Source organism: Pavona decussata, unplaced genomic scaffold (assembly GCF_977016875.1).
Source record: "Pavona decussata unplaced genomic scaffold, jaPavDecu1.1 SCAFFOLD_114, whole genome shotgun sequence".
NCBI lineage: Eukaryota > Metazoa > Cnidaria > Anthozoa > Scleractinia > Agariciidae > Pavona > Pavona decussata.
The window spans coordinates 1,298,399-1,325,000 of NW_028145528.1; the positions used below are offsets into that span (position 1 = coordinate 1,298,399).

General features: G+C 37.9%; 4 protein-coding genes across 5 annotated transcripts; 1 reads left to right on the forward strand and 3 right to left on the reverse strand.

Annotated features, from left to right (window-relative positions):
- Positions 1 to 235: 235 nt before the first annotated feature.
- LOC146470073 (solute carrier family 25 member 44-like) lies at positions 236 to 4,120 on the reverse strand. The gene is made up of 2 exons (XM_085122179.1): positions 3,359 to 4,120; positions 236 to 1,344 (listed from the first exon to the last, which is right to left on the reverse strand). The coding sequence occupies exons 1-2, from the start codon at positions 4,055 to 4,057 to the stop codon at positions 1,156 to 1,158; spliced, it is 888 nt and encodes a 295-aa protein (XP_084978305.1). The 5' UTR covers positions 4,058 to 4,120; the 3' UTR covers positions 236 to 1,155.
- Positions 4,121 to 6,023: 1,903 nt separating this feature from the next.
- LOC146470074 (solute carrier family 25 member 44-like) lies at positions 6,024 to 8,075 on the reverse strand. The gene is made up of 2 exons (XM_085122178.1): positions 7,259 to 8,075; positions 6,024 to 6,285 (listed from the first exon to the last, which is right to left on the reverse strand). The coding sequence occupies exons 1-2, from the start codon at positions 7,961 to 7,963 to the stop codon at positions 6,100 to 6,102; spliced, it is 891 nt and encodes a 296-aa protein (XP_084978304.1). The 5' UTR covers positions 7,964 to 8,075; the 3' UTR covers positions 6,024 to 6,099.
- Positions 8,076 to 9,457: 1,382 nt separating this feature from the next.
- Positions 9,458 to 11,350, reverse strand: LOC146470075 (beta-1,3-galactosyltransferase 5-like). The gene has a single exon (XM_085121956.1). It carries the CDS (start codon positions 11,215 to 11,217, stop codon positions 10,186 to 10,188), a length of 1,032 nt encoding a protein of 343 aa, XP_084978082.1. The 5' UTR covers positions 11,218 to 11,350; the 3' UTR covers positions 9,458 to 10,185.
- A 341-nt stretch (positions 11,351 to 11,691) lies between these two features.
- On the forward strand, positions 11,692 to 25,231 carry LOC146470076 (solute carrier family 25 member 44-like). 2 transcript variants are annotated; one of them, XM_085122181.1, is made up of 4 exons: positions 11,692 to 12,849; positions 17,254 to 17,484; positions 24,108 to 24,141; positions 24,954 to 25,231. In XM_085122181.1, the coding sequence occupies exons 1-2, from the start codon at positions 12,151 to 12,153 to the stop codon at positions 17,476 to 17,478; spliced, it is 924 nt and encodes a 307-aa protein (XP_084978307.1). In that variant the 5' UTR covers positions 11,692 to 12,150; the 3' UTR covers positions 17,479 to 17,484; positions 24,108 to 24,141; positions 24,954 to 25,231. The 2 variants fall into 2 exon arrangements, with proteins under 2 accessions (XP_084978307.1, XP_084978306.1); XM_085122180.1 differs by lacking the exons at positions 24,108 to 24,141; positions 24,954 to 25,231 and adding an exon at positions 20,768 to 21,583.
- The last annotated feature ends 1,371 nt before the right edge of the window (positions 25,232 to 26,602 follow it).

Genomic DNA, 26,602 nt, shown 5'->3' on the forward strand with positions numbered 1-26,602 from the left:
AACATGATAATTTTTTTTTTCACCGCGCATCAGAATAATCCTATTCAATCATTTAATACAAGAATGGAGATTTTTAGTTAAATGTGAGCAAAGTTATAAGTTTTTTCAGTTTTTCAGAAAGTCCGGGGTGGTAAACTCAATTACTGAAAAAAAAAAAATTTTTTTCGTCACGCATTAGAATAATCTTACTCCATCTGTAGAGCATGATTTGACAATTTAAAAATTCAATTAGTGAAGTGTCGGCATGAACTTTGAATAAAAAACACGTGAAAATGTTTTAATAGGTGCATCAGGATAACCTTATTCAATGTGTAGGGAATAAGTTTACAATCATTTTTGGACAAGAATGGTTATTTCTTGTTACATGGTCAGGCTAAGGTATAATTTCTTTTAGCTTTCAAGGTAGTGTAGTGTCTTAATTTCAATTACTAATGTGTCATCTGCATTCAATTCACGAGTTGGCTTACAGGAGCCTTTGATTCTTTTAAACAAAATTCATTTATTAACTTTTTTTTAGACAAATTATTTGTATAAAATCATATTGTAGCACGGGATCAAGTAGACCTGATTTCGAACACTGTGACACAAATGTATGGCAGTTGCATACTCTGGGTAATGGTCCTGGATCTTAGTCATTCCAGTTAAGAAACTGAAAAGCAAGCTCCTCAAACTGCCTATCATATAAAAATAAGAGTAGTATAGAAATGTTTTTTGATCAAAAAATGTTTCATAACTTGGTGGAAGCCACAGAACAGGTGTATCATATGAAGCCATTAATCTGTAGGGGGCTTATTAGTTCCATTAGATTTTGCAACACTGGCTCGGAGTTACTGAGGATGAAGTTCCAGCACTGTTGTGCCCCTCCTCCGTTTCCAAAACCTGTGCAGAATTCCTCTAGGTTACTGATCTCTTTAGGTACAGGCAGTTTGAAGGGACCAATCCCAGAGTTGATTAGGGGTGTTTTTGTTTAAGCGGTATAGTTGAGAAGGGCTGGGCTATTGTGGATTGTGGCATAAAACTTGTAACTTTGATGCACACAGAATCCTGAAATATCTTTCCCGTGGAAGATGTTGGCTGGATAACCTGGGAGAAGTAGAGAACTACAACTTAAAAGAATTCAGTGATATACATTTAAAGAACAACTTTGCATGTGTATCACTTGAACAAGTCTCTAGCATGTTCCTTTAGGCTGAGTTTCTTGACAGTTTCATATGCAGCTATCATAATGACACTTGAGGGCACCCAAGACATGACACTAGCAAGCATTCCTTTTGTCAAAGACTTTGGACCTTCTTTCCTTAGAAGGTCTTGAAAACACTTTGTCATTGACTTTTCACCTTCAACCTGAAAAAAAGATACCATAAATATTAGTTTAAAATTTAGCATTTTGTAGACAAAGACTTTGTGGTTTCATCAGAAATAATCTGGTGGAAAAAGCAATGGATCTAGAGGAAACATTGGGGAAAGGGGGAAAGTTTCACAGCAATGCATTCCAAAAATTTCAGTTTTACAAAGAAGCAGGAACTACTATGTAAAGGAGAGGGAGACCAAAGTCCATCTCACCCCCTCCCCCATCCCCTTTACAGTTTGTTGCCAGTACCACGACAGCCCCATTAACCTCCCCTTCTCTAACAAGCCCTGCCCCCTTCTATCTCAAATCTGGACAAGGTTACACCTCCAATTCTCTATTATGCAACTCACCACATCATGAAACCATACAGATTCACTGACCGATGAAGGAAAAAAAGGACAGAACTTGAAAACTTGTTACAGTTAAATAACCCCCTTCACAAGGCCAGAAAGTAAGAGTCTTGGTAATTTAAATCATCTTCTTGCTGAATGCCCCACAAGTATTCCATTAAGTTCCAAAAGTGATCAGTGGCTCATTTCTCCTTGTAACATATGTGGATCAAACTTTTAGGTCACCAGAATGAAGTGTATGGTCACCAAAGACAGATTTTCTTGAAGTTTAAATTAAGCAGTTTATCTCAGCTCAAAATGATAAGAAATGCAAATATGTAGACCAGTGACAAGAATTTGTAATTTGATATTGGGTCAAAATGATTAAAATTGTGTTTAAGACAAGAAAGCTTTGGTAGATTTGGTAACTTGTCATTACATGCATCTGGTAAAAGTGGAGGAAAAAGGAGAACACGAATGTCATCATCATCATCATCATCATCATCATCATCATCGTTCAACTCTTGAGGTCTGGACACATGCAACAACTGTGCTTCAAACTTCATGGTCCGCCATTCCCAAGATTTGACCTGTCTATCTAGGAGTCCCTGGATATCATGTTGGAAAAGGTCAATCTTCTGGAGTGGACAGGGCCTGACTTAGCTTTCACAGTAAGAGGGACTGGGTGATCTCACCCATAGCTCTCTGGCAATTACCGGCAAATTGAAGTCGCCACTTGGCAAGCTTCTAGGAGGGTAGTGGAAGATTGCTGAATGAATGTCAACAAAGGTCAACAAATGGGTTGAGAAATGCACAGTAGCCATCACAATTTCTTAGGGCAGAACTTGATTCCTGCCATATTTCTCAAGTGGGGAAAAGAAACTGATAATGCACCTGCCAAACTTTGAGGGACTGATCCACCCTTGTCATAAAGAATGACTGGAGATGAGTCAGTCCCCACCCACATAGGGTGGTTACTCCCCTATACAAGCCATAGCACAAAAGGTATGGGTTTTGAGCCTTTTGATCAGAAATAGGGTAAAGATTGACTGAAATCAGCCTTGCTCTTTTAAAGATTTTGACCATTTTGGTATGGAATCGGGTATGGTTTTCAGGAGTAAAATAGGGTTGGAAGGCCCACACAACTCCCAGTCACATTTGCTGTCAAGTTCACTTTGATCTTTCAACTGAATCAGCTTCTTGTATGTTTATTGTAGTGGTCTAAAATAGGGTATTGATTTAAGAGTCTGGTCAGGTAAGGGCTTCAGGAAGTGTGACACACCCACCGAAACTTTTGGGGGGTACCCACCCCAGGGCCCCACTTCCCTGCTAGCAGAGGCCTCTTTTCCATTGTATTTGCTGAACTGATGGGCACAAGGAAAAGAGACCTCTACCCGGGTCGAAACGGACTGTGTTGAGCATGCAGAACAGTCACCTAGCAACCGAAACATCATGTGATGCATCAGTACCATGCAGGCTTACTAAATGACAGTGGAGTAACTGTAAATGACAACATCCCACCAAATCTATCTTGGAACCTTCTCTCCAGTCTCCAAACTGAGAAAGGAGTTGGTGTCAACATGCCAAAGAAATAGTTTTCACTAAGTGGAAGGGGATAATAATTATCCAGCATTCAACACAATATTATCCTTCATCGTTTCCTTCCTTCAGTATTTACCTGAAGTCTTGTTTTAACTATATCAAAAGGATTTCCAATAATGGCTGCATTTAATCCTGAAAGTCCACCAGCGATACTTTGGATCAAAAGATGGGAGGTACCTTGTGGCGCATAATCTCCAATTATGTCCAGATACACTCCATATGAGCCCCACCACACAGCGCTCCACAGTGCCCCTGTCAACAAAGAAGCAAGAAATCCCCGGTAAAATCCACTCATCCCTTGATCTTTGAAGAGATCTAATGAAATGTGCGTCGCTCCCTTGAGTTTTGCGTTGTTCCTTCCCTGTCCTTGAATCATGAGCTTCTGAGAAACCACCTCGATAGGATTTGCCAAGAACTGCTCCATGACAGCCGCAAACCCACCGGCCACGAAACCACGAGAACCATCGCCAAGGAACGACATTTTTGATCGCGAAATTTCATAGCTCGTCACATAAAAATGTCCCGTTAAAACAGTTAACTGGCTGACCAAAAATCCTTTGTACAAGCCTTTCAACCCTTCGGATTTGAACGTTTTCAATAACGCGTCGAATGTTCCTTTGTACAAAGCGCCAGCTCGTTGAACTTGAAGCCGAGTTTTAATCACGTCTGCGGGATACAAAATCGTATTTATACCGACGAAAAAAGTAGTGCCTAAAGTATAGTATTTTAGCTTGTCAATATGCTGCCATTCTATCTGTTTGACTTCCTCAGGCATCGATAACAGGTAAACGATAATCCTCCTGGGCGCCAATTTTTATGCCATTGTCTATGACGTAACAAATTCGGCAAGTCACGCAATTATAGTGCCCACGCTTTCCATCGAATTTATTTGTCGTCAAGACTGTGGCCTCGAAAATATCGCCTTCAAAGGTTCTAATATTTAAAAAAGGTTATATTTCTGGGGGTGTCTTATTTTGCAAGACCCAATCACGCTAATTCCGTCGGGTTTCCCAGGACTCTGCTTTCTTTGAGCAGGTGAGTTGCAATGGTTTATAGGTGTACAACCATCAAGAAAAAATATTTCCACATATGCACAACTTGACCTTTATTCAGCAGGATTTATTTTCTCGAGCAATTTAAGTAGAAATCGGAAGTCATAAACACTTAAACTAATCTTTAAAAGAAAATTGAGAATAAAGAAAACCAGGGGCCTGAGAAGGCGCTTACATGGTTGTGCATGTTTACATTTTTTGTGTTTGATCTCTCATTTGATGTCAAGCCAAGAAATTGATAGCGTTTAAGTGCCAAAGTCACCAAAAATATTTTCCTCACAGTTCTCCATGTCTTTTATTGATTGCTTTGGAGAATATGTTTAATGATCAAGAAATGGCATGTTTGATGATAATTTCCTTTAGTCTCATCACCTGACATTGTAAGAAGGAATAAAAGATACCGGTTAAGTGTGTGATGTTTTATTCGCATTGTTAGCTCTTTTAGTTTCTTAGTATATTATTATAGGCTAAGACGAAATGGATTGGATAAAATTATATTTACAATCACTTTGGTTCCTGCTATCATTTATTTACAACAAGTGTTTTAAACACTCTTTTTCAAATTTATTTTACACCTTGGGCATATTTTTTACACTAGCTTTGGTCAATACAAGTAAAACAAGAATGACTGCATTTAGAGTCTCAACTCAAGTATATAAAGCAAACAGAATAATTGACTCAATGTGATTCAAGATAAGAAAAAATCATGGATGCAGGCAGGATGCCAGAAATTTTGTGGTAAAAATAACACTGTTATAGCAATGTTTTACATTACATCTATTTAGATTAATGTGCCTACCACCATATTGGTGGTCAAAGCAAAGAGTTCTTTAGTTTCAATGGTGGACACATTGCACAAGAAAACCAAAGTTTGTAAACAATTGAGGAAATGAACACTTGTGTTTGCTTAGGTATTTCAATTAATTTCACCTCAATTAATTATGCAACATTAAGGCAAATTATATAGTTTTAGAACATGTCTGGTATACATGCTATTTATAGCAGACTCATACCCAGTCGCTATTTACATGTTTTGTGGGATGAGAATATTTGATACAAGGGTGGATTGAGGCACGCTGGGTGTCGCCTCTTCCCATGACACCCTGAAATTATCATCAATGAAATTAACACACAACATTTTGATAAACCACACAATACTTTTTAAATGGCAAAACATGTTTCAAATGAAACCTGATTCATTGTCAGTTACTTACAATAAAATAAGTTTGTGACAATAAATAAGCTTACAAGTGCATTGAAAACTAGTAACAATTAATGTTAAGGGTATAAAAGTAAAGACAAATGTGAAGAGAATGACAAAGAAGTATTGACAATGAAGATAAATTAACATTTCACTTGCACATTCAGCAAGGGCTGTTCCCAAAGGATATGTTTGGCTTCCTTGATCTTTAATTGGTGGTGTGTGGAAGCAAAGTCATCCAAGGTGAGATGGTGATAATTTTAGGAACTCGTGAGGTGTTTAAAAATGTGTAAGTTTTTATCCAAGGACAGATGCTCTCAAATATGTGCTGCAAAATTGCCTGCTGGTTTCACTAACAAAGCAGGCATTAGAGCCTCTACAAGAAAACTTATAGACCACACGATTACAAGTATTCCTTGTATGGTTTATCAAAACATTGCGTGGCCTGGTACTGCTACATAACTTTCCAGTTAACACAATTAACAAAATATTAATATTCAGAACAGGTGCATATTTATTTATTCAATCTTCTAGAACTTGCACATTATACACAACAGCAAGGTTTTACTTCTCATCATTAATATCCTCTTTCAAGCTTAGTTTCTTAACTATTTCATATCCTAATATTGTAACTACACTACAAGGCATTTCAGACAATGCACTAGCAAACATTCCCTTTGATAAGGCCATGGGCCCTTCATGTCGCAGCAACTCCTGGAGAGTTCTCCAAATAGATTTCCTACCCTCAACCTAAATAATGGCAAATCAATAAATAAATAATCAGGAATTTATTAGTAATTTCTTTCCTCCACACAATAAAATATTGTCTAGGTATTTGTGGCTATATTGATATATAATTAATATTTTGATTATTTAATTGAACATTTACAGTTATTTGCAGTTACACCAATTATTGATGTAAAGAATCTCTACTTTCTGAGCTACCACTGGCTCAAATTTTTGTAAATTTAAGGCGGCTCTAAACCCCTCCTACAATAATTATTCTTTTCAAACTTTGGAAAAAGTTGTGACTTATTATGCTGATCACAATAATAATGATAGCAAATAATGGGGGCTAACTAAGTATCTTTTAGTTATCATATAAAGCCCAAATTAGGTGGAGGTAGTAAATGGTTAAGGTGTCAGACTTGTAATCTGGAGCTCCTGGGTGCAAGTCTTGCCCTGACCACTATTTGAAGTTGTTTCTCCGTAGTCCCAAGTTCAACCCTCGGCCCCACATGTAAATAGCCAGCTGATCTGTCTCTTGCCAGTTGGGATTCTTATCCATGTTATGTTGTATTTTAAATATTTCTTTCTGAGTGGTTTGTTTCATTATCCCTGAAAAGCCCCTCAGGGAAAAGGATAATTATGTCTATAATTATTGTTATTTATTATTATTTTAACAGGTTATACTGTTGCTATGGTAACCTGTACAGTTAAAAAAATTACCATAACTTGTTAACCAATGTTTAGGCATTTCTTTGATACCATTATAATAATTGTGGTATCAACTGATAGGGAGGGGTGGTAATGATCAATCAAATTATAAGTGCTGGAAATCATTTAGCCACCTCAGCAATGAGGGCTGTTACTTTCTTTGTAATTTTATGGTATTCCATAAAGCACTTCATGCGTATACTTCTTGGAAAATACCTGAAATAAACATAAAATTTGGCAACTTTCTTTAAAAAATAGCATGGCTCAAACTGAACCATTAACTTACTTGCAGTCTAACTTTAATGACGTCAATTGGATTAACCACCACAGCTGAGCTTATTCCAGCAAACATTCCTGAAATTCCCTGAATCAGCAGATGCGAGGTTCCTTCAGGAACCATTTTCCCAAATATGTCCAAGAACAAACCATAAGAGGCCCACCAACTGGCACCCCAAACGCCCTCCACAATTAAAGACGCTGCGAATCCACGATACAGACCTCCAAACCCATGATCTCTTAACACCCGTCTGGTAATTTTGACAGATTTAATGGTGCCAAACTGTTTATTTCGTTGTCCTTGACCTTCCACCATTAGACGCTGAGATATGACATGCACTGGATTTATCAAAGCCTGTTCGATAACAGCAGCGATTCCTCCGGCTATAAAGCCGCGAAATGCGTTTTGAAACATTGGAAACTGTTCCCGGGAAACCTCGTAGCTTGCGGCATGTACGTGCCCTGTAAGGACACTGAGTTGAGATACTGTGAATCCTTTGTACAATCCCAGTAATCCCTCTTGTTTTATAGTCTTGTAAACGACATCCAGTGAGTTTCTGTAAAGGGATTTTGTTCGCTGGACTTGGAGTCGTGTTTTGATTAATTCGGCTGGATACACAACAGCATTCGTGCCTAACATATAAACGTTCATAAACAGAAAGTACTTCTTCTTTTCCAGCTGATGCCATTCTATGATCTTCACACTCTCCGGCATTACAACAAAAACAACCGCAACAGAATTCTAATCCCATATCTCTGAAAGATTCGAAAATTCATGAATGATTTGCAACGCCGGCCATAATGGATGCTGCGTAACCTAGCCAGAATCCTTGGCCAATCCCCGATTAAAAGTTAACCGAGGTTTGTATCCCAGGGCCCAGTTGAAGCTAATCCCGGATTAACGTGAACTGTGATGCGAGTTTAATTAATGATTAATAAAGATTCTCCCAAAAGATTTTTGTCCGTCAGTTTTGCCTTAAACTTTTCTTAACCTTTAGCTTGAAATTAGCCTTTTACCCCATTTTAAACGAGCGAGATGAAAACCTCGATTAACTTTTTATCGTGGATTAGCGTTAATCGGCTTTCGAACAACCGGGCCCAGGAGACAAACTGTTACGTTGGCCAAAGAGCCAGAGGACTCTGCGTCCGAGATTGTGCTTTTCCGGGCAAGAAATGCCAAGTCCCCTCAGTTTCAAGGTACAGCAACAGTCGTTTTATTTATTGGTGAGTGGTAATACGGCTAATAAATTTGGAGGCTCTACACAATGTTGGTATGGCAGGAGATGTTATCAAGTCGTCCTCTTATGTTGAGAAAGTCTAGGATACCTGGTAAGAGGTCGTAAGATACTAGAAATTTATTGGACTAGTTTCCAGTGGCTCCTGGGAAGTCAGAACGCTTTCTACGGGGTGGTCTCTAGTGTTTTTTGCGTCACAGTTCCTAAAATTCCACACCTTCTAAATCGTGGTTGATGCCGGCTCAACCTTGCCAGAAAATTTCCTTATACAGTGCGGACACTCGAACCGTGAACGGCTAAGGCTTTTTTGGACTTTTTCTCTCTCTGCAATATAAACAGACTAAAGAAAATTTATCACTCGCTAAGAACTTTACATCTTTTTTCTGATTCAATGTTGTTAAAAAAAGGTCTGATTCATTGTTTTCAAGGGAGTTTCTGATTGGACAGCATTTGAAAAAAAAAGGCGAAGAAAAGCCTTGACTGTTCACGGTTCGAGTGTCCGCATTGTAAAAGTATAGGAACTGGGAATGAGTCTAAAAATTTATCACTTCAGTATATTTAGCATCACATAGTTACCACCAAAGAAAACAATGACAATAAGCGTTTATTTTAGAACACTGTCATACACTACCTTAATTACGTAATGTAAACAAAATTTAATGAGTGCTCCCGAATGCGGTTAATTGCCGCGAAATATTCAACTTTAAGTTAATAATCCAAAGATTATAACACCTCTCCGGTTTATTTTATTTTATTTTTTTAATACATTTTTTATCGATTACTGAAAGAAAAACAACAATTTTTGCAATTCTTAACAACACTTCAAAACTTAGAAAGAAAGAAAAGAGTAAACAATTCTATAATACCCACTATGTTAAAAAAAGACTATCATACAAACAAAGTAAATTAATGTAACGTAATTTACCTCTCCGATTTATCAACTTTAGTGTAAAAAAACCCCGTTTTTCTGTAAAAAAAAAAATGTCCTGTAAAATTCGCGTAAGCATATAGATTTTGAAACTTGTTGGGGGTGAAAATGTTAGATTAAATACCTAACTTTAAATTAATGACTGAAGCAAAAAACGTGTCTGTTTTCACTCTCGAACATAGGTTACATCCTTTTTGAGCACTCGGTACAAACCCCGATGACTTCGCTGAAAACGGAATGACGTGAAGTGAAGACACAAGGCTTCTGCTTCCAGATTCTTGGAGCCAGATGCCTCAAATAATCGGCTAAATATAAATAATCCGGCCTTCTTTTGTTGTGGTGACAACATGGACTGTTCCGTCTGACCCCTTGTAAGCCGATTATTTGTGCTAACAAATCCTCAAGCACGCGCTCAAAGTAAGCTTTTTCTGAAATTATTGGCCGACATATACACCGAGAGCTAGTCGGACAAGTTGATCGTCAGTATTGAAGAACCTTCGCTTTTCGTGTCCCGGAAATAAATCCATTGCCGTTTTAAATAAGACTTACAAAATTCCCCACGAAATAAAAAAAAAACCGGCGGTAGACGTCTGCGGGCAGTCTCATCATTTTCCGATCTTCATCTTTGCTTGAACCCACATCCCATATAAAGTATGGGTGCCATTTAATTGAGGGATCATTAGCAGTCTGCGGTCTGGTAACATACCACACATTCAGGTATACGTAAACTGGTATAAATAATACATAATCTGAAAAAGAAATCAACTTATGGTGTCACCCCAAAATCCCCTTAATCATATTGTTATAAAGTTTAATGGCGCAGTCACCCCTCGCAGGATGTTGCACAAGAGTGGTTGCCTTATATTTACATTTGTACTCAAACATGCGGAAGTCAGGATTTTTTACGGCCTTTACACCAGCCCGATCGGCAAGTAAACCAATGTACGCATCGTCGATTTTGAGAGGTTTCAAAACATCGAAATATGAAAATATCTTTTCGACCACGTCGCGTGACAAAACATAACCCCCGCCACTGCAATATGGCTTATAATAAAGAGTACCGTTATACTCCCCGGGTGATACTCTGTACTTGCCATCTCGCCGAACGATACTGCGAGTCATAACATTCCCAGTATAAAATTTCTTCTTTGGAGTTGTATACTTGCTTAGAAAATCCATCATTCCGAAAGTATTGACGAACACATCATCGTCCGACTTCAGCAAGTAACTAAAGGAGCAATATTTCAAAGACCATTCGAAACCCATCGCAACTTTATAACTCATATTCCAGAAATGTTCATGATAATCAGCGTGCACTATGTCGCCGTAAATTTCGGATTCCCTCATAGCCGTTTTCATTTCCCGGTTGTTACTGTTTCTCCCCAACAAAAACACGGTTTTCCATTTTGTTTTGATAGAGTGATCCGCGCCCCAAGTCTTCCGAATTAAACGGCGACGGTCGAAGTTTCCCACATTTGTGGACACCAGAATCAGAAGGAACAGTGTGTTAGGGCAAATGACAGTACTCAATAACTTTGTCCGATGAACATAGCGTTGTACAACCAGCTGTTTTGGTGTGTGACCTGGATTTAAATCAACTAAGGTGAATTGCTCCTTGAAATCGTTTCTTGTTCGTTCAACCGGCGAACTCGTGGCGAGTAAATCCATTTGACCCATGCCTACGCTTATGCCGTTCCACACACGAAATATTCGAACTGTTAACATAAACACTGTACAGATTAGCAACAGTGGGACAGTTTTCTTAAGAAAACGGATCGACAATCGCAGTAGACTTCCCACAGACATCACGACCGTGACAATCCTGCGCAAATGCACAGGCTGATTTTTTTTAACAACTCTACGTATTATCGCCGGATTTGTCGGCCCGACTAAGTAGCATTCTGGGCCAGGTCAGTCGGAAGCCGATTAACGCTAATCCAGGATTAAAGATAACCGAGGTTTTCAGCTCGCTCCTTACATGCTTTTGAAAGCTTATTTTAAGCTAATGGTAAAGGAAAGTCTTAGTTAAAACTGAGGGACAAAAATGTTTTGGAAAAATCGCTGTTGATTAGTAATTAAACTCGAGCTACAGTTCAAATTAACCCAGGATTAGCTTAATCGGGCTTTGAACAACTGGGCCTGCATAAAACGGACGCTTGTATCGTCTAAATTTCCAAATTTCCGTAGATCCATTTATCCTAATGTAATTTGTTTTGATTGCGCAGTTTTCTAAGACTCAGGAATCGTAGCACAATACTTCCCACTTACAATAAAGCACTCATCGATCAGATTCACGAATTATGATTTTTTTCTCTGTTAATTTTAGAAACTAATAAAGTGACATATCTTCAGGGAACCTTTGGAAGATAAGTTTTTTTGCTGATCAATCATTTTAAGTAACTGACTGGAGCTACAAACAAATTCTTAAGTTCTCGGTGGATTGTTCTAGTTAACTAGAGAGCTACTGGGAAACTCGGTACTGTTTTCCGCTTTCGCTCCCACCTTTTCCCTCCCTTTTTTCTTTTCTTTCCTCCCTTCTTTTCTTTCTTTCTGCGTTCGCGCATTTTCAGGCTAACGCAAGACGCACGTGAAAACCAACACTTTTCACGTGAAACCACACAAAGTCCGCTGACCACAGAAATAATCCAAGATGGCGTCGACGTCCTGTTTTTGTAGCTCGCTTTGTGATTTTGTTTTGTGAAAGTAAAGGAATTTAGATAGTAGGAAGAGGGATTGAAAATGCCAGAGGAAGTTAAGCACATCGAATGGGAGGAGATGGATAAAAGAAAATTTTATTTCTTCGGCCCAACTCTGTTTCTTGGCCTTCGTGCTCTGCTGTATCCAGCAAACTTAGTCAAAACCCGTCTTCAAGTTCAGCGAAAGGACGCACTTTACAAAGGATCATTCGACGCTTTTGTAAAAGTTGTGCGTTTTGAAGGAGTAAGAGGGCTTTACAAAGGATTTCTGGTCAGCAGTTTTGGTCTTCTGTCAGGCCAGTTTTACATCACAACACTGGAGTTGGTTAAAATGAGGATGAAAGATTACAATGCTGCTGTCAGAGGATTCTTGGCCGGTGGGATTGGGTCGTTAGTAGGACAAACTATAACAGTTCCAGTAGACGTTGTCTCACAGAAACTCATGGTTCAAGGCCAGGGAGTAAACACGGTCAAACTTAAAGGAGCTTCCACTATCATTCGAGAGATTATAAAAAGTGATGGTCCTCTGGGGCTCTATAGAGGGTACATGATCTCGCTGATGACTTATGCTCCTAGTAGTGCTATTTGGTGGGCCTCTTACGGTGCATACACAGGATTAGTGGGTAGTATAGTAGTAACAGGAACACCTCATATGGCAGTATTGGCCACAGCAGGTGCACTAGCTGGCCTCACCACTGCAACGTTAACCAATCCTCTGGATATCATGAGAACTCGCTTGCAGGTTTGTGGCCATGCGTGGGTTTTTTTGGGAGAATCCGAAAACGGATTTGTGATCTCAGATCATTCGGATCATGCCGCATCAAAGGAACCGACGAATCCACTCTGGGCAAGGATTCGTCGGTTCCTTTGATGCGGCATGATCCGAATGATCTGAGATCACAAATCTGTTTTCGGATTCTCCCAAAAAAAGCACACCCCATGTTCTTTGTTTTGTAAGCTTTCAGCCATGCAAGAAATTGATGGGTTTGGAAGGTAGCTGGTGTGGATGATGATTGTAATCAAAATTCGCAAGATTCATCAAAATTTCAGAGTTTTTGCACACAGCCCTTTTTGTTTCTGTAATGAAGGCCAAATAGGCCATTTGCAACAGTTCATCATGTGACCTCCTTTTCCTAATCACAATGATTCAGCCAGTTTCAACAAATAATTTTCCCAGAAATAAAAATAACGGCTTAAAATATGTTACCACCTAGATTCTCAGACTCATATCATTTAAGCAGAAGTAGTTACGGACGCCAGAAGTTAGAAGGATTTGTATGGGAGGAAGACGCTTAGCCATCCAGTGACGCTCCAGTGATCTTTCATACAAATCCTTATATTTTTCCAAGTTTTCAAGCCGCCGTAAAATTCTTCCCTTGCACTTTGTAATTCCGAAAAATTTCCATCCTTGTTAATTTATCCTCGCATATTCCACATTTAATAAGAATAAGAATCCGACTTGTTTTTGTAGCGGTTAACACTTCTCCCTTGTACATGTATACGAAAGTACTGAATTCTTGAGTCTACAAATGGTCATAACTTCTCGACCTCTGGTGGTAATCGTCTGAAAATTTACATTCTGGCTAAGTGAAATATGATCTTTCCAATTCTGGAATTCATACAGCTTTAGCTCCAAGTTTACCAATTATCGATCATGTGACTAACCGTTGCAAATGGCCTATTTCTTATAATTTCACCACACCAATAGCCATAGTTTTTTTTAGAAGTTGCGGCTTTGGTAAGTATTGCAAAATTTATAGAATTTGGCTTCAAGAGTGTTACTTTTATCCAGAAGAGGATTTGGGTATCATAGGCACACCCAAGAGGGCTATTCTCATACATAACTTCATGCATCCTTTATTTTAACACAATGTGTGGTTCCAGAAAATATCCATACCCCCACCACGGAGGGAATTGGAAATTCCAGAGGGGTGGGGGGGGGGTCAATGGCCCAGGAAATTCCAGAGGGGAGGAGGGGTGAATGGTTGGATAAGTTTCCAGAGGGTCAACTTCACGTTCATGTCAGACAATTGTTCAAAATTGTAACTTACCAACTTAGCAAATTCGTAGATCTTTCTTGAAGACGTAACTTTGTTTAACTGTTTTAAAGAAACCCTTGTTACATGAAAAACATGTTTCCTTTCTCCGATAAGCCTTTGTAAGCGAAGTAGTCCAAGTGAGAAAAGAAATCTTTGTCTGCGTTGCGTTACTAAGTTATTATAAAACTGTTGTTTGTGGTCTTTGTGAAACCTTCTTGCGTAGAAAAATATTGTTCACTGGCTACAATTGAATTTGTACCAATGTTTAAAAGGGAAACTTTTGTATGGCTATAAAGTGAAAGCCCCAATTTTACATAAAACATTGAAATATTTGTTTGTTCTTTTTGTATAAAGTTACGGGCAAAGGTCAATTCCCGGGGTCAATTGATCAGTTTGTCAAAACTGACCCGTGTTAAAACTTATTTTGTCCACAGTTTTTTAACTCAAAGTCCAAAACTATTAACTTAATTTCTATGCCAAAATTCAGCAAAACAGAGCCAATTCAACATTCTTTTAATGCGTTATTGGTCTCATACAAAATTTGCATAAGAACGTGAACATGCTAATTTCGTTTTGGGGCTCCTGCGGATTTCGTCTGCGGTTTCAAGATACGATCTGAAAGGTCAATTTGTCTCCCTGCCCTGCTAATGCTTATTTTGTCCAAGCTTTTCCGATTCAATAGCAAAACTATCGACTAAAATAACTAGACTGAATGATTACCATGAGAAATATTGATTGAGTAGAACTAAAGCGATAATCCTTTTGATCCCCTACAAATTTGCATAGGAACGTAAACATGACATATGCAAATTAAATGAAAACACATTTTTGCATTGCCGGACTTGTTCCAACAATTTAGATTTAAAATCTTCAGCGAAGCTAATGGTAAAATTTGATGTCAATGACCGCAGGTAAATATAAAACACAACAATTATTTCAGTAGCAAGAGCTTTTTGGCAAACTCTACTGGTGAAATTGAACAGCGCGCGCGCTCTTCGATAACGCATATTTTCTCCTGGTGTAGGCAGTTCTTGATATTTCCAAAATGTTCACATCAAACTGATTTTTGAGGCGTTCTTTTGAAATAAAACTTTTCCAGAGGGGGATGGGGTGAATTCTGTGTTTAAGGAATTTCCAAAGGGGTGGGGGGGTCGAGAAAATACCTCAAAAATGGAAAATCCTGGAGGGTGGGGGGGGTCCTATGTGAAATTCCCTCCGTGGTGGGGGTATGGATATTTTTCTGGAACTACACAATAAAGATAGATAGCAGTTTATTGTGAAAATATGCTTATCTTTTGTGAGACCAGCAAGCTAGGCTCACCAGCTAGTTTACAGGTATTTCACACTCAAAGATTAAAACAACTAACACAAATATTTATTAAAAAACATCAAATGGCATACTAGGTAAAATTTAAATTTCTAATACAAATTAATCATCATACGTAAAACAAAAATTTACTATAAAGAAATAAATGGATATAAAAAACTACAATAATTCGTATTGTGTGAAAAGCTCACTCAATCATAGTAGACCTGCCAGATCGAGTGTTCAGATACCGCTTTTAAAAGCCTTGTAAGCCAGAGACAGAGAGTGCCAGAGAGTGCCCCTCCATAGCAGAAAAAACTTTTATAAAAAAAATCGGTACGAGGATAAGGCAGAGCTGAGTTAAATAGGCCTTATGACGGTTTTCGACGCCATTTTGACGAGTAGGCAAACAGGCTTGAAATAACAGTGTTTGTATGAAAATCCAATGTCAAATAATTTTCATAAAACTTCACTTCTGAAAAATTCATGAATTGGAAACTTTTGGCACTAGGAAAAGGATTTTAACAAAAAAATTGGAGGGATGTAGCTGTGCCAGAAAGCGTTCAGTCGTGTTTTGAACTTTCCATACATTTCCCTGTATTTTTTTTCCGTGAACTATTTTTAGTAGCAGTTCACAGTTGGTTCGCTATACAGACAAATGTATGGAAGATTCAAAACACGACTGAACGCTTTCTGGCACAGCTACATCCCTCCAATTTTTTTGTTAAAATCCTTTTCCTAGTGCCAAAAGTTTCCAATTCATGAATTTTTCAGAAGCGATGTTTTATGAAAATTATTTGACATCGGATTTCCAAACAAACACTGTTATTTCAAGCCTGTTTGTCTACTCGTGAAAATGGCATCGAAAACCGTGATAAGGCCTATTCAAGTGAAAACATAGACTGAAAAAGGTGTGGAGTTTTTATTATGAACAATGGCATCATTGGGTTGAGTGCCCCCTCCCTCCCAGGGGGGGTCCTTGGGTAAAAACGTGACCGGGGGGGTTCGACAGAGCCTAATATTTTGCACCCAAAAAAATACATGGACCTTATATTGTGCGCCCAAAAAAATACAAGACTGGACATTTTAGACCCAAAAAAATACATGACTTTTATACCCTAAAAATGCAATCTTAAGAACAGTATACATACTGCCTTTCTGATCTTGCTGGAACTTTGGCTTGAATTGTGTAAGAACTATTAGCCTGGCAGAAATTCGAACCCAAAAAAATATGTGCAGATTTTTCAGACCCAAAAAATTACAGGAGTTGAAAAATTTAGACCCCTAAACATACGTTGGACCCCCCCCCCCCCCCACCCCATTACGTTTATACCCAAGTATCCCCCCTGGGCCCTTCCCACATACACCTACTCCTGAATGAATCCAATAAAAATTCATTGTAGTTTTGAAAACTTTTCAGAAGTATATCGCAAGGATACCTATTATTTATTTCCTGGCAAAACATTCTGTCTCCAAACATAAAAGATGTTTAACTGACAGTAGAAGGAGTGTTTATAAAGTGGTTTCTTGTGTGTAAGTAAGAATCACGCTATCAGAATAATGTCAATCATTCATTTGACACTGGTCTCTATGTGCAGCAGTGTTCTCTCTCATTGCTTGCTGCCACTAAGGACTGCATTTGCAGTGTAGGAATTCCTTAATGGAATGGGTTTCCTGTCAGTTGCAGCAACCAGAATTTGCTTTTGTACTCCCCACCTGAAACATTTGGGAAATTCATACCCAAATGTTTCTGTTGAACGAAAAGTACCCAGTGTTAAAAATCAAACCTTTTTTTTGTTAGGTTGGTGGTGGAAAATCAACATATTTTGTGCATATGTTCCGTAACCTTCTGCAAGAAGAAGGCCCACTGGGGCTCACCAAGGGATTGTCTGCCAGAATGCTTTCTATGGTTCCTTCAAGTGTTGTAATGGTACTAGGATATGAGACAGTGAAAAGACTTAGTCTAAAGACATCAGAAGTGGATATGCTAGTACAGGAAGAAGGTTATTTGGAGGCATCATTTTGAAGTCGGGTCTGTATTATTAATATGTGACATAATAATAATTATTATTATATTATTGTTTGGGGATCTGAGACTGATTATTAGTTCTGTAGTTCCTTGAATATAGCTCTAGGGAGCTCACATTTAGTTTGATGTTACATTATCTTTTTGCTATAGATGAATCAGCTTTTATACCGAAAAAAGCTCTATTTTAATTAAGGATTACAGTTTATGCTGAGAAAAGTACGATGACCATTTAATGGTTATCATTGGGGATTGGCGTACTGACCATCTAAAACAGGTTCAGTTTGGCTTAAAGAAGTATCGACAAGATGAATTTAACTTTAGGAGAAAACTCACTTACGGTTAATTTACCCCCATGCCATTTGTAAAGGGAAATAACATAATTTGTTTACTAGTATGGCCATATTTAATGTATGTTTTTATGGTCTCCTGTGATGAAGTGACTGTTTAAAGACAAGTTAATGCAATGAGAAAAAGCTTATTGAGACTTTAAAAGGTGTCAGTGAACACTCTGTTAAATAAGGGATGCAGTTTTGAGAAGTGACCACAAAACCCATGTAGCATCACTTTATACTAGAGCCAAAGAGTAGATTTGACTGTGTAGCACAAATGTTTGAGTATGAGGTTGAAGATATTAAAATTGTTTTGACAATAATAATAATAATAATAATAATAATAATAATGATTTAGAAATACATGAAACAAGAAATATGAGTGATAGGAACCGACGTTTCGGTGCATCTTGCGCCATTATCAAGGTTACATAATTAATGATTAAAAGCGGTTTGTAAAAAGGCTAAGTTGAAGCGAATTTGCATAACATAGTGGCAAGCTAAATTACTTAAATACTTTAGCACGAAGAGAATTGGACTGCACGTTCAATGTTGGTTTAAGCTCTTGAATATACATCATGAATGCATGAACAAATTTGACTGCCTTGTTAATGAAATGATGTATATTCAAGAGCTTAAACCAACATTGAACGTGCAGTCCGATTCTCTTCGTGCTAAAGTATTTAAGTAATTTAGCTTGCCACTATGTCATGCAAATTCGCTTCAACTTAGCCTTTTTACAAACCGCTTTTTATCATTAATTATGTAACCTTGATAATGGCGCAAGATGCACCGAAACGTCGGTTCCTATCACTCATATTTCTTGTTTCAATAATAATAATAATAATAATAATAATAATAATAATAATAATAATAATAATAAATACTAACAATTATAATTTCCTTATTAACATGTTATATACATCTAGCATACTCAAAGGAGCATGCTTATTAGGGACAGCTAATCTACCAAACTAATATAATACTAATAAAACCTTGAAGAAATCTCACTTATATGAATGTTGTTTAAATGACTACATTACTAACACTACCAACAAAAAATGTAATTAATTGTCACAGAGAAAGCAGCCTTTGTATTTTTGTCAAACAGATTAACAGTACCGGTATTTACAGATTTAATCTGCTTCTTAAAACTAGATAAATTACCAGAAACTCTCACAAGAGCATTTAATAACCTGATAAGATTCTTAACCTGGTATTGTGAAAAGTTGCCTTCTGAGAGATTGAAGTTGTACAGCTTGGAGATCTCTTTTCCCCGTTCGTTAACATTTACCTCTACATTTTCAATGGAACCGCAAGTCGTGGAGTCGCTAGTTGTAAACAGGTCATAGGCATACATAAATAAGCTACTTTGGTTAACTTTGTCATGTAAATCATTTTGGAAGACATTCTGTGCTGAACAATATTTTTCACCAGACTTTTCAAGGCTACCGCTTCCTTGTCAGTGGTAAAAAATACAACTGAAAAACAAAAAAATATTTTTTCATTGCAGGCATATAGCCAAAACAATAAATTTTAATATTTTCAACCTCATCACTTAATACTAACTTGACTGTACAATGCTGTTCTAAAATAAATTATATTAACTGAATCAGAAAGAGAAGTGGATTTTTGTGTTACCATTCAATTTACAAAGATGACAGATTAACTTACCTGCCAACCCCCAGAATACAAAAATCTGGAGTCTAGAAATCTTCAGGGTCAGCCAGCACAACCGTGTCAGCAACAGCGAAGAGCCTACTAGGGGCGTAGGTATTTCCCGTGAGACCGGGGAATTTGATGAAAAACTTGGAGACTCCAAGAAGTGGGTTGAAAAAAAAATACGAGCTTTACTGCCAAGGTTTTTTAACCAACTTTGAAGTGATTGAAAATCAGTTTAAGGTGGCCGAACACAGTTTTCCAGTATACAGGTGTTAGTAGACATTATTTGAAAACTATGTACTTCTGAGTACCCGAAATTAGCATGGTGCAAGATTAACTAAGAAGGAATAAATTTTGATACTTCTCCTTGAGCAAGGTGCCATTGTCATGGCAATGCAGCAACCTATTAACCGTCCACAAATAATACTTTTCCTTAATTTTTGGAAAATGCACTAATTAGATTTTTTCCATTTTTTGTATTCAGAAAAACTCACAAAATACTGACATAGTGATGCTGCTTTCGTGTAATTTTAACAGAGAGATCTCCTGTAAATGTTGGTTCTGCACTGTAATGTTTTTTTGAAGATACCCTCTGTTAGATTTTGTTTTTGGTTTGTAGGCGAGTTACACTTTTAGAAAACTACATTTGTACTGTTTTGTCAAATTTCACGAAATTCTAAGAGCGGTTCCTTAGAAAACAGTTCATTTCCATTAAAACAACCAGTCACAATTTTTTGCTCAAATGCGCATGCGTGGCTTTTAAGGTTTTCTCAGCAAAGATGAAAAGCTTACAAAAAGGCTTAGCTCATTGTGAACTCACTTTCTTTGTTCGGCGATAAATGAAGAAGGATTTACAAACGAGAAACTGTGTTATTTTAAGAGCAAAACTTACCTTCGTGATCCATTTGGTATAAAATCAAGGGATCGATAGTATTTGCTTACCACGACCCTAGCGCGCGCTTGATGGCATCACTAACAGAATCTGTAAAGCGGGCGCAAACTGTGTTCGGCCACCTTAAACATTCTATTGAGTGTTTGATATATCTACTTCTCAAACCATAATTTAGTAATTCTTGGAGAAATTCAAAGCAAAAGTTTTCCAAATTTCATGGTAATTAAGATCACATTTGCAAACCTCCCACATGGTAATGATTTTCGTTGTTTTCTCTTTGTAAATCAGTTTGTTAGTGCGCCATCTCAGCACACTACTCTGGATATTTTAGAACCAAACTGACTAAAGCCTGGCTTATAGTGGGCTTTGATAGATAAAATGTTTATTGTTTGTCCCTCTTCAGTTTCATAGCATTTCTATTAACAGTTTGGTGTTACAGAGGGTTGGCAGAGGAGCTAACACAGCTTTTAATGGTATACCATATTAAGTTTATTTCAATAAATACTGGGGACAATTTTGTTCTCTTCTTCAATATAAGAAGAGAACAAAATTTTGCTTAGTAAAAACAATTGTTTGTTGTTGTCATAGAGTATTATGATCATTGTTATCATTTGCCACTAGGTTTCCATGGTTGCTTTAATAAAATAGTACTCGAAGAAAGTAATTTTTATTATTAAAAACTGGATCATTGTATAATGCAATTTGAGTGATTTGATTGGCTTAGCGGCCATGGTATATGAGCCATTATACCACGCCCGAGAAAAAGAGACCATTAAATTGTCTTCCAATTATTGTTACTTGCAAAGCGGAATCCGCAAAATCTAGCAATATTTCGTGATTGTTTTTAATAAAACAATTATTCCACTCACGCTTGTTGGGCATGAGATGATCATAGCCAACTCGGCGCTACGCGCCTGGTTGGCTATCTATCATCTCTGTCATCCAACGTGCGCTCGTAAAATAATTGTTTATTATTTCATGTACCACTGTAGGATCTCAAATTAGCATTTATGTATTACACCGTAGCTAAAATAGTAGGGAATATGTGAAGTGCCTTGATGCATGTGATGCATTGTTTTAAAAATATAGTACAAATTTAATTGAGTGGTTTTCAATAATTGTAGATAAATTATTTATTGTAATAATTTTACCCAGTATTCCATGTATTTTGCAGATAAAGGTTTACATGTTGTTTTCTTAATAAACACTAGAAAAAATATATCATTGTCCCTTTTTCAGGCAAAGCTTAAAAGTTTGTGAATGGCGATTGTTTAGCTATTTTTAAGTTCGTTTGATCTTGTGAAATCATTTTTTTTAGGTAATTTTTTATTTTATTTTATTTTTAATTTGCAGGGCCCCACTGAAAACCGCCGAGGCGAGTGGGCTCCCTGGATAAATATTATTATTATTATTATTATTATTATTATTATTATTATTATTATTATTGTACCTTGTGAAATGGTTTCCCTACATCGTTGAACCCTGTTGGTTTCATGAGCACAAGTCTTGAATACAAGAATTCCTGTGTTTTCCCTTCAACAAAAGTGTCTGGACATTGTGGGTGTGGAATTGAGTGGAGTGAAAATTTTCGCTAAAAAAGACTTTTCAGACATTATGAACAAGCTCCCATTGTGGAGCAAATGGAGTAGGTACAATTTCCAGTTGGGTACATTCAATCAAAAACATATTTAAGTTCCCTTTACTTGCAAATTTTTTGTGGAATACAAAGCGGAACATTTTGCGGAATGAGCAGCGACCCTTATTTCACCGTGAAAACGAATGGTTGTAAGTTAGTAATCTCGTGCATCCATGGTGATGGGCTTTGTCGCTTTTTGGATCTCTTCTATGAATCGATATGAAGAAACTAGTGTGGATTTCGCATCGCCGGGGCTCGCATTAGTGCGTTAGGCCAACCCAACTACAAAAAAACAAGTGAATAAAGGTTGCGTTTCAACGACAACAGGGACCTTAAGCAGAAACGACGACGACGACGCCGACGAAAACGGAACTTAGAAATTACGAATAAATTCCTGATAATTTCTACTTATTTAGTTTGTGTGATGTGGCCGAGCTACCCAGGAGGTTTAAAGTTCCAAAAGAGAAAGGAAAATTAATCATCTCCATAAAACGTTTTTTAAAACGTTGACCACATTTTAAAAAATGTGGTCACTTCCGTTGTTGTTTTGTAGAGGACGACCAGTTAAGTGTGTAATGCATGTGCAGAGCCCATGTGCTGTTAATTAAAACTGTCGCCCTTTTTCACCAACAAGGCTATGTTTCTGAAAACTACGTTTCTCAACGACTCAATAGTCTCAACTTTTTCCCTTAAAAAATTGAATTCTATTTCGACATTCAACGATGGTGCTATTCACTTCACAATTTTTTTTTTATTTCTATTTATTTAGTACTGAAGCGTGTGTCACTGCCGGGTTTACTATTACTTAATCCTAAATCAGTCAATTCAGCGTTGTGGTGTAAGGAACAAATCTTTTCCTTTTTTGAGTTTTGGATGCTTTTAAAATGTATTTTCGGGAGAAGAGGTTGATAACTTGACAAACAATATTTAAAAAAGATTGCAATTACAATTACACATTGATCGACATGTGTTGTATCAACATGAGGTTATTTTTTTGATAGCCCTAACTGGGTGTGTGCATCAACACCTTTGCAAAACCAATTGCATTATTTTGCTGAGACAACAAATGATGCACAAACTAAAGGAAAAGAGAATAGCAATCAGTCGTCTTCAGGTTACAACGTAAATACGCTTTCAATAAAACGAACATCTATGATAATACCTTTGTACTTTCTATTATGTCCGCATGAAAGGTGCGTTAAGCATTTGGCTGCCACCTATAACAATGTTGTTTAATGGCTGCTTTATCGGCGTCGATCGGGGTCCTCCCCTCTCCTACTTTGACAGAATACTTCGATCCAAGCTAGTGCAAAGATTTTGGTTTGAATTGACGGTCAAAGAGTAGTCCATCATTTCTCTAATCGGTCCTGCATGTCTGACAAAGTGACGAATGAAGCACGTCTAGCAAACAGGTTTGGTGAAATGAAATCCTTTGGTTTGAAGGCGCGCTTGGCAAGCCCTCACCTGCAGAAGTTCTTTTATGTAGAACTTCTGCGCAGACTAGAAGTACCCCTCCCTTTAAGGGGAACACCCCCTCCCCCTCCCCGCCCTCCGGTGGCAGAGTCCGCTTTATGTCTGGTGTGAATATAATCAGGTAATCAAACGAGTTTCTTTGGACGTTTTGATAATGGATGTAAAACCTGATCAAACACTGCATGAATGCAAAGGCTGCTTTTAATTCAGCTTGTGTGGAAGCTCTGTTAAAACAGTGGAATACGGAAAATAGGAATTGATTCAGGTGCTCGTGAAAAAGGCAATAAATAGGATCAAGTGGAATTTATTTCGTGCTAATCAAGTGTTAATTCTTCATAAAACAAGTTGATCCTAGGTAAGTAAGTTTTCATTTATTACAAATCCCTATCAAAAAATACTTCTTTATATATGGAGTTTTTTGGGTGAATTTACAAGGAAAATGGGCTCAGATCTTCTAGTTAAATGCGATATTAACTTGTGTTTGGCGTTTGTTCTAAAAAGTTGTTTTTAAGACTTAAGTTCTTATTCGCTTGTTTTTAAGACTGAGTCTAGTTTTTGCCAAAACTGTAAGACTACAAAGAGTACAACCCTGCTTTAAAGCCACAACATTAACCCTTTTCACTATTTTTTACAGATCAGATTAAGGAGTAAGTCAGTACAGTTGAAAGGTAAGATGTATACCTGATTCTCAAATCTTTTAAGATTTAAATAAAGGGACGGTTTCACGTTACCGCACATGTGCATGAATCCAAATCCTTTTTTCATCCTTGCCCGCTATGCCGCAATCCCATTTTATTAAATTCACTGATTACGGTTGGAGGAACCTGGAAGGGAACTAGCTGATCCTCTCAACAAAAGATGAATCTTCCTCTCAAGTGACTCAGCTTTTAATTGTTCTCCGCAAAGCTTACTCTTACTTCACATACACCTCATGGTCGAATATCGCATAACCCGCTTTTATACTGGCCCGGACAACCACCTGCTCAGAGTAACTAAAACGTTCGGCATAAGTCTTCTATGACTTCTTGGCCACAGGGAGCTTATTTGCATCCATGCCTTCGATCTGTTGACTTTTGCTTTGACTAATTACTGAAGTACATGTGAGTGGGATGTTTGAAGCCATACAATTGATAAGAAAGAGAAAAAAGTATTTACATTCATGTACATGCGCCAAAATGGTAAACCTTCCCTAGCGCTAGTTCGGGCTAAGGTATCATAAGAGTCACCTGCCCAGCGGGTATAGATACCCTTTTTAGCGATAGCTTTTCTTTCTCGGTCCATTTGAATTACAAGTCTTTGTACATCCGTCCACTCACCTAGACAATTAGGTTAGTTTGGGAAGGACCCCGTTTCCGATTATTTTGGACTTGGTGCACAAGCAATGAATAAGTAAAGAATGTTTAAGCCAAATTGATCCGTTGTTTCAAAACGCTCCCTCCTGACCTTTAATTAATAAATTTGTGTTTATTCATAATCGCAGATGAAGTCTGCATTGATCGCTTCAATCCTCTGCTGCTTCCTTATCGCTGTGAGTTGCACCACAAATGATGACAATCAGGCGTGTTATGACAAATGCAACAAGGACCACATCAAGTGTGTGCAAGACTGTGATGTGAGTGGAAACAACAACTTCAAATGCCTGTGGCCGTGCAGGAATAATTATTATGGGTGCACTGGTGGTTGCTACAGGCCAGCGTGAGAACACTACTGAATGAACAGTAGGAGATGCTTGGATATCTTGTGACCAGTAAACTCTTCTCGAACAAAGAGGAATAAGATGATTTATGTACCGTAGAAAATAGAGAGAGTGAAAATAGATTTTGCTGAACAAATGTGTACTTTGTGGATCTCGTATGAGTAGATATCCTGCCTGGAACTGCAATAAATAAACAAGAACCAAATTATTCAAGTCTGGCCAGTCACAATGAATATTTATGTTAATTATAACCAGAGGGCCTACCCCCCTCCCCTTCCCCCCCCCCCCCCCCAAAAAAAAAAAAAAAATTAAAAATTTTAACGCTCTCGAACTGGGCCAAATTTCCTGACACATGACAAAAAAAAAATGTTGGAAGGGTTTTATGTAAGTTCAGCCAAAGTAGGATTAACTGTATTAACTGACCCTACTTTGGCAGAACTGTGTTTGACCCTGGTCGAGTAAAGTACAGCCAACATTTTTTTGGTCGACCTCGATCGTTCAGGACGTGTTCGATTCACTGCACAAAGCTAAATAACGTTTGATTATCTTCGAGGTTGTTTCTCACTTGTTCAGCTGCTTTTGCGTAATGTCTCATGATCAACGGTGTGAAAGGTAAAGAAACTGCAAACTAACTGGGCCCAGTTGCTCGAAGCATGGTTAGCGCTAACCCGGTTTAAATACCATGACAACCTATAGGTTTTAATACCTCTTAACCAATGGTTAGCGCTAACCATGCTTCGAGCAACTCAGCCCAGATGTATAGTACCAAATACTAAACCAGTGGGTAGTGTTGCTTTGCGCGATCTGATTGATGACTTAAAATCCGGACGGCATTTACTTTTCACCAGACACAACATCGGCAATGAAACTGTGTGGGTGTCCCCATCTGAGGTTTAAATTCATTGATGTACGATAAATTGTTACTGTAGCTATAGCAACTTGGGGTCGTATTGTGTTCCGATTGCCGCAACATTCTGTGATATTTCCCATAACTGGTGCCTAGATTGAGCGGGGCGTAAAACGGATGATTCAGTTCAGTTGAATGAAGAAATTAAAAAAAAAGTTAAATCTCGGACTTACTGTGGAGCAGCTAAGAGTATACCTACTCCCCCACCCTTGTGTCCACCCAGAATGGACTATTCTATAGAAAGACCAGTACGAGTGAGGAAATATGGGATCATTCGGATAGATGGATGAAAACAGGTTGCGCCGATGAATAAGAGTATTTTTCGGTAGATAATTGTATAGGTAATATTCTTTTAAATTGAGAGCTACGCTACCCCGAGAAAGTGCCGAAAATACAGTTATTCGTCGGCGTAATCTCCATCGGAAAACCCAAAGTATCCCACAATGCCTTACTCGGACCTGTCTTCTCACAGTTTCTCAAGCGAGGAATAGTTCATTACATAATCAAGCCGACGTTTTGTCCCCGA